The sequence below is a fragment of the Sinocyclocheilus anshuiensis genome, unplaced genomic scaffold (assembly GCF_001515605.1).
Source record: "Sinocyclocheilus anshuiensis isolate Anshui unplaced genomic scaffold, SAMN03320099.WGS_v1.1 scaffold1678, whole genome shotgun sequence".
In the NCBI taxonomy this organism is placed as follows: Eukaryota; Metazoa; Chordata; class Actinopteri; order Cypriniformes; family Cyprinidae; genus Sinocyclocheilus; species Sinocyclocheilus anshuiensis.
In genome coordinates this window covers 28,231-36,262 of record NW_015542445.1, presented here as the reverse complement: position 1 = coordinate 36,262, position 8,032 = coordinate 28,231, and the positions used below count along the sequence as shown (strand labels likewise).

Sequence of the window (8,032 nt, the reverse complement as noted above, 5' to 3'; positions counted from 1 at the left end):
CACACACACACACACACACACACACACACACACACACACACACTCACACACACACACACACGCTGTAGAGATGTGCTGAAGCTGCAGTGGGTTTACACGGTGTGTTGTTGATGTGTGTTTCAGGTCCTGGTCCCCGTTGGCCCGTGATAACCCGTTTAATGACCTGCACTACGTGAGAGGAGGCTTCGTGTACCTGCAGGACATGGTGGATCGAGGAATCATTACAGTGCAGACGGGAGTCAGTCAGTCGCTCGGCATCTACGCACAGCAGATGCCGTACCCGTGTTACGTGGACGACGCGTAAGAGCCTCAAACACCGCTCTGCTCCTCCTCTCCTGATACTCCTGTCCGTGTCTGTGAAATACCAGATTATATAAGCACTGGTGGTCTGTTTTCATGTTGAAGTGACGGCTTGGTGTTGAGAGAGGGATGGTAGAGCATGCAGAGAGGATATAATAATCAACGGCTCGCTGTGGCTGTGATCCATGCCTAAAGTAAATGTCAAATTAATATGATCTTTGATTGGTTCTCGCCTGCTGGAGGAATCCATCAGTGTTCGTGTGCATTTGTGTATTGGTGCTGATGTGGATGTCAGAAGGCTTGTGTTTTAATGTGTTTATTGATTCGACTGGAAAGTGGCACGCTTTATAGATTTGAATGATAGGCTTTTTCCATGAAACTGGGACATCAGGCCCAAACTCTAGCCAGGTGATGTTCTTCATCAGACGAGTGTTTTTGCTACAGTGAGTCTTAATTCGATGAACTCTTTGTGATGGATGTGAGCGCACAGGCTTGTCGTTGTGCATAAGAAGTCATTGTGGAGACAGATAATAATGATACCATATGCATTAAGAGAGGAGGCTTCATTTTTCAGGCCACAGTTGCATATTGTATAAAACTAAATGATGCATCTTTCACAAGAGCTAGTTCAATATTTATAATTAGTTAGTAGAAATGATAATGACAGACTTCCTGTTAAAGAACTTCGCTTAAGAAAATTATAGGATTGTTAAAGATTAAATACAATTGAAGAGGAACAAAGAAGCAATTTTCATAAACATGATGATTTATAAAACTATAATATACACTACCATTCAAAATATTATTTTAAAATAAATTACTTTTATTCAGCAAGCACGCATTGAACTGATCAAATGTGACAGTAAAGACTTATAATGCTACAAAATATTTATATTTCAAATAAATGCTGCTCTTTTGAACTTTCGTTTCATCAAAGTATGCTGAAAATAAAATGTATCACAGTTTCCACAAAAATATTCAGCAGCACAACTGTTTTCAACATTGATAATAATCAGAAATGTATCTTGAGCAGCAAAGCAGCATATTAGAATGATTTCTGAAGATCATGTGACACTGAAGACTGGAGTAATGATGCTGAAAATACAGCTTTGATCACAGAAATAAATTACAGTTTAACAGATATTCACATAGAAAACAGCTGTTTTGAATTCCAATAACATTTCACAATTTTACTGTTTTTACTGTATTTTGGATTAAAAGAAAATGCAGCCTTGGTGAGCAAAATAGACTTCTTTCAAAAACAAAACACTGAAAAATCTTACCAATCCCAAACTTATGAATGCTAGTGTATATCCATTATTTTGTATCACTGTTTTTACATGTAACATATAGTGTGTGTGTGTGTGAGCGAGCGAGCGTGCGTGCGTGCGTGCGTGCGTGCGTGAGTGAGTGAGTGAGTGAGCGAGCGTGAGTGTGAGTGTGTTTGTGTTTGTGTTTGTGTGAGTGTGTGTGTTTGTTTGTGTGAGTGTGTTTGTGTTTGTGTTTGTGTGAGTGTGTGTGTGTTTTAAGGTCATACATCTCTGAAGCGTCTTTAGCCTCCCAGCAGAATCGGTCAGACTTGCGTCATTTAGTTCCATTTGAAAACTCCCAAAAGTCCAATTCTATTCTTGCACTGAAGAATAGAGAGAATGCTAATTTGCTTTTCAGAGAGAGAGAGAGAGAGAGTGTGTGTGTGTGTCTGTGTTGAGTCATTTTTCACTGCACAAAAAGCCTAAATCTGAATTGTAAATGTAAGGGGCAGAAGAGTTTCATGTTGTAAATGCCTCAGTAAGTCCTCCAGAGGATTCTGGCCTGACTGGATAAAAACAGCTTATCTACTGCCACAAATCCATATTACATGTTCCATTATTTCTAAATGATATATAAGAAAGCAGAACAGAAAGCAGAGTGCTCTTTGTTAAGAGCGAATCACTGTGGCTCAAGGATTAATCGTATCTAGAGAAAGCAATCCGTTAGCATTCCCATTCATCTCAATGGCAGTTGATCGGCTGATGCATAAACCCATGGAAATAAACGACCTGCATGCAATATTTGATGCCGAAAATGACACTCGACAATTTGAAGGCCAAACCAGTTAAAGGGATACTTTATGCATGAATGTCTTTCCAAACCCATATGGCTTTCTTTCTTTCTTGGAAACAGAAAAGATTATAATTTTCAGAAAAAAAAAAAAATTTTACTTCCATTATTTGTACGAAAATATAAACTTAGCCACACTCAGAACTAGTCCGTAAGGTGAGGAATCGTGTGCTTAAAGTTACATTCAGTGCTAAATTGTTTGTTTAGTACCGCTAAAACAACACAAACACAACATTTAAACAAAGTTATCAGTTCATTCTTAGTGCTTTCTCTCCTCAAATCGGCTATAGAATGTCAATTATAACCAAAGCGTGTTAATGCAACCGTATGTAGCGTTTCAGATCAGGACTGACTGCTGTGTGAACAATACAGAGAGTTTTGAGTGAGAGATGATGGCGAATTAATACGTTTTAACGAGTTTGTTATCACCATCCCTCGGCTGTTTCTGGTGTCAGCTCTAATTGTATTGTGGCGTCTCTCCCTGACTGTATTTATGAAAGGTAAGCAGATCCGATATGAGAAATCTATAGCTCGTCATATTTTGAGAGCACATGATATATTTGAGCTGCTAGCTAATTGAGCGCAGACAGCACTTTGTTTCCGGAACCTTCGGCTCCGATATTGACATGACATTTTCCTGGCCTTATGAGAGAACTTTAATACTGGCTTACTGTATTATCAAAGCGGCATCGGATGATGGATCATACTGACGCTGAGCTGTGTGTGTGGCGGGAAGATCATCCAGCACAGCCGGATTCATTCACAATAATAGAGTTACTCAATCCAGACCCAAATGTTTCTTCTTCTTCTTCTTCTTCTTCTTCTTCTTCTTCTTCTTCTGTGAAACACAGGATGAACTGTGTGTATGATGACACAATGTTCTGAATCAGCTCTGGTCGTTCCTGCAGCTTCGTTTCGTCCATTGGCACCATACTGCCCATGTTCCTGGTGCTGGCGTTCATCTACACGGCCTGCCAGACCATCAAAGGCCTGGTTCTGGAGAAGGAGCTCCGTCTGAAGGAGGTTCTGCGGGTTGTCGGGGTTCGAAACTCTTCCATGTGGTTCTGCTGGTTTATAGATAACATGGTTCTGCTGACCATTCCCTGTGCTTTGATCTCGGTCATGGTGAAGGTTAGTGGCGTCGAAACTCATCGAAAAATCAAAGACAGAAATGTCAACTGAATAATCAATCAAAAAAGCAAGGATGCAAACTTGTCGCTTTATGGTGAAAATTGGCATTTGAAATGAAGTAAGAGTAAGTGCAGCACTGGGTTTATTTATACGCGAGCAGCTTGTGATTCTGTGTTTTCAGCGTCTCAGAGCGACTCGGTTCCCAGTAAATGCTGCTCCACACAACCTCCATCTCTGCAAGTGCTGGGAGTTTGGGTTGAGTTTGGGAACGTAACACATGCCAACAATTTTTTTTTTTTATTTTTACAAATTTGTAATGAAACATCTCTAAAAAAAGCTTTAAGGTTTTCCTGCAGTTTTCTGCCAAAATAAACATCAAAGAAATTAGACATTAGTATTGTAAATATTATATATTATATATATAACTATTACTATTGCAAATATGAATATGGATATTAATATTGTTAAATTATTTCATATTATAGTACAGTAGTATTATTACAATAGTAATGTATTTCTTTTTTTAGAATTTAATCAAATTAAACATTTTAATAATAATAATAATTATTATTATTATTATTATTATTATTTTATTGTTAATACTATTTTATAGCCATTTTTTATGGTGTATTTACTATAGTATCTCTTCATTAATTTGTTAATTTGTTTTAGAATTTAACAAAATAAAATACAATTGTTCACTTTTAAATAATAATAATATTAATATAAATTATTATTGATATTCAGTATAGTCATAATGAATTACTCAACTAAATTGAGAGTTTAAAGGTCTCCGTTTTGCATCTTGTTTACCTTTTTATCACTGATGAGTTTGCATCCCTGAAGAAGAAATTAAGCTGAATAATCAAACAAATCACAAAATAAGACCGAAAGAAAACAGAAATCAAGCAACATGATCACAAAGCATTTTGAGATTGCACAGCTCGCATTGTGAAGGTCAACATGAAATCAAATGTGAATGTGAATTCAGTAGTCATCTGACCATACAGTTCAGTCTGAGAGATCAGTTCAGTCTGAGCCAAATTCAAAATAAATTATTTTATTTGGTTTATGATATGCATACATGCTATGTTTTTCATCCCTTTTAGTTTGCACCCTTTTGAATACAAAGCATGAGAAATGACAAAGTCAAGCTACAATGCAATTCAAGTCATTAAGAAACATAGTTAGAAAAGCTCAAATGTGAAGTTAAAAGGCACAATAATCCATTTAGCAGAGAGGAAAGGAAGGTGCTTGTGTTGAGAGGTTGCACATTCATAAAGTCAAAGTGCTTTGTGGTTTTGATGCTCGTGGAAATAATTACAGGGAAACGATTACTCCAGAATTGAGGCAAATCAAGCAGAAACGGGTTGATCTTTGATTCCTCTAAATTGGGTTATTATGCTAATTTGATATGAACAGCATCAAATTCTTGATGATTCAGACCTCCTCCGTATCGCTCGCTGCCTCCCTCCATCGTCTTTTAAAGAGCTTTTTTTTTGGCAGTTTTCAGAGTATCTTGTGTTTATCTGCATGCAGATAAAGTGTTTGTTCCCTTGCTTTGAGGATTTGCCTGTTTCACACTTCTAGTGCTTCCACGTTTGCGTTCACAGGCAAAACTTATTTCCATTGAGTTCCAATAGCGGCCGAGATCTGGAGTCTGTTTCTTCTTAAATATTAATATTAATTAAAAATTGTGTGAATGTTGGAACTTGTTTTAAAGGAGCATCACACATCTGACAGCACTCTCGGTATGAGGGAGTTCCAGGAACATCCGCACAGCTTCAGACTGCCACAGGCGCTTTGGGTCTCTTTCTAAACTAAACTGCTCAGTCATGTCGTTCCCCGTGTCAGTTCATTTAGATTTAGTTCGTTCTCTCTGTCTGTTCGCGCCGGCTCTTCATGTTGGCGCTCAAAGTGAGAACTACAGTGTGCAGTGCTGGGAAAATCATCTTTTGTCAGTTCACTTCCCTCACAGACCTGAACTCCTCCAGAATGAGCTTTCAGTTTCTGTCAGAGACACTTCTGTCATCTCACTAATGTGTATCTCATTCACATGCTCGTACCATCATCATAAAACCGTTCATCGTCAGATTAAAATCCATATATTTAACATGCTGCTAACATGTTTCTAATGTTTAGTATGTTGTTAGCATGTTGCTAATATGTTTATAGCATGTTTAGCTTGTTGCTAGCATGCTTTAACACTATTGTAGCATGTTTTAGCATGATATGCACATGGCTAGCAAGTTTTGATATGTTGTTAGCATGTTTCTAGCATGTTTATCAAGTTGTTATTCTGAATTAACATGTTGTTAACACATTTTTAACATGTTGCTAGCATGTTTAGCATGTTTAACATGTTGATACCATGGATTAGCTTGTTGCTAGCATGCTTTAACATTATGGTAGCATGTTTCTAGCATCTTAGGCACATGGCTAGCAAGTTTTGACATGTTTCTAGCATGTTTATCAAGTTGTTATTCTGAACTGACATGTTGTTAACAGATTTTTAACATGTTGATACCATGAATTAGCATGTTGTTGGCATGTTTAACATGTTGATACCATGGATTAGCATGTTGCTAGCATGTTTCTAGCAGATTTAGCACATTGTCAGCATGGATTCTACCATGTTTCAAACATGTGTACCAAGTTGTTAGCCTGAATTAACATGTTTTTAACATGTTGCTAGCATGTTTTCAGCATGTTTTAACACATGGCTAACATGTTTTAGCACATTGTTGACATTAAATGGAATGTTGTTATCATGTTTCTAGCACATTTAACGTTATTAGCCTGAATTGTCATGTTGTCATGTTTTAGCACATTGCTAGCATGGATTAGCATGTTTTAATAAATGACTAACATTTTAGCATGTTGCTAGCATGTATGTTGCTATCATGTTAAGCATGTTGCGAACATGTTGCTAGTATGTTTATAGCATGTTGAGCTTGTTGCTAGCATGTTTTAAAACTGATACCAAAATGCTAAAACATGCTAGTGATGTGTTAGATCATGTTAATGGCATGTTAAAACATGCTAGCGATGTGCTAAGATATGTTATCTATCTGTCATTTTCCCAAGCGAACCTAATGATGTAGCACTGCACATTGCACATGTCATCATTATTAGTTATTATTTATGGCACATTACCGTGTTAAACTCGGCTGCTCTGTTACTGTGATTTTGGAGTAAAAATATCCGCCTTATTTTTCCCATAAGATCGGGCGCGGCCGTTTGTGATTTTTATGCATCTGGCTTCTGGTCTCATTCGCTTCCAGCTATTGTTAGCTGTACAAAACAGCTCTTTTTGCTGCTTGATATTGCAAATCGGTGTGTCTTACCATATTATTTTAATGGATTATCTTAATTATGAACACACTGGTTTGTAGAGCAAACAGTTTTACCATTTACTGCACTTTGCTATTCTTCTTGTTATTTCCCTTCAGCGGCTAATGAACCGGAAGTCTTGCACATTCACAGAAAACAGCTTACTTCCGTGTTAAAAAATAAGGTGGATACTGAGTACATGATTATCTGGGAAATAACAGACAGAATAACCTGGTTTCATTCTAATGGGAATACACAATATCTTTGTTATTTTAATACCAGCTTCAATATATTGAATTTGCATTGGGTTGAATTTCACTGTTCTTGGAAACCATCTGTGCATCTGTGCTGGGAATAAGTATGACCTAATCAGTTTTGACCAAATGTAAATTCATTTGTATGTATATTCTATAATGGAATACACAATAAGGAAAAGATGAGAAGTATACTAATGTTATAGCCGCAAACCAGTAGCGGAATCAGCTTTACCCTGCAGTCGTGTATTTATTTTTCTTGTGAAACAGGTCAATTCTGTGCTTCTCTAAGCTCAGGAAAAGGAAAATGACAGCTGGCCTGTCACAGACCCATTATAGAACTCCTTATAATCAGCGGTGTGATTATTCAGCTTTCTCAGCCTGTTACTTTCCGAAACTCTTTCATTGTCTCTTCGTTTCCATGGTGAAAATGGATAGAATGTGCAGGGAATCATCAGATTAGTGCTGAATTTAAAATTTAGCTAAAAATGTTGCATTACTGGGCGTTTATTAATCACTTTGGCTAAATGCATTGCTGTGTGCTTTCCTATTTAGATGCACTGACCATTTTTAAACAGTTCTATTGATTAAAAGCCAGAGTAGATGAGCTGATGGAGGTATGTTTTACCCATCATTTAAAAATTGTAAGGACTAGGTATGTATTTACCAGCAGGTTGACCTCTAAACACTTGGGAACCTAGGATATTATCGCTAACTTAAATTGTCATCAAAATCCTGATTGGATTCAGCCAGGATTTAGCAGAAATAGCGAATGTACTGTACATCAGCAAGTACTACATCATGCAGCAGTGTTGCAGATTTGGCAAATGCAAATTACATTGGATAGTGGTAACTTAAACTAATCAAACTACAGAACAAAATTCCGAAAACTCTGTTGGGGCCCCGAAGTGTAA

The 8,032-nt window shown here is 37.2% G+C and overlaps 1 protein-coding gene across 1 annotated transcript in view; it reads left to right on the top strand.

Moving 5' to 3' along the window:
• LOC107693596 (ATP-binding cassette sub-family A member 1) overlaps positions 1–8,032 on the top strand; it is a gene marked incomplete at its 3' end in the record, with an annotated part of 79,802 nt that overhangs the window by 48,870 nt on the left and 22,900 nt on the right. The window contains exons 13-14 of the mRNA XM_016493044.1: positions 124–300; positions 3,309–3,531. Coding sequence (XP_016348530.1) covers positions 124–300; positions 3,309–3,531 — 400 coding nt within the window. The remainder of the gene's footprint in view (positions 1–123; positions 301–3,308; positions 3,532–8,032) is intronic.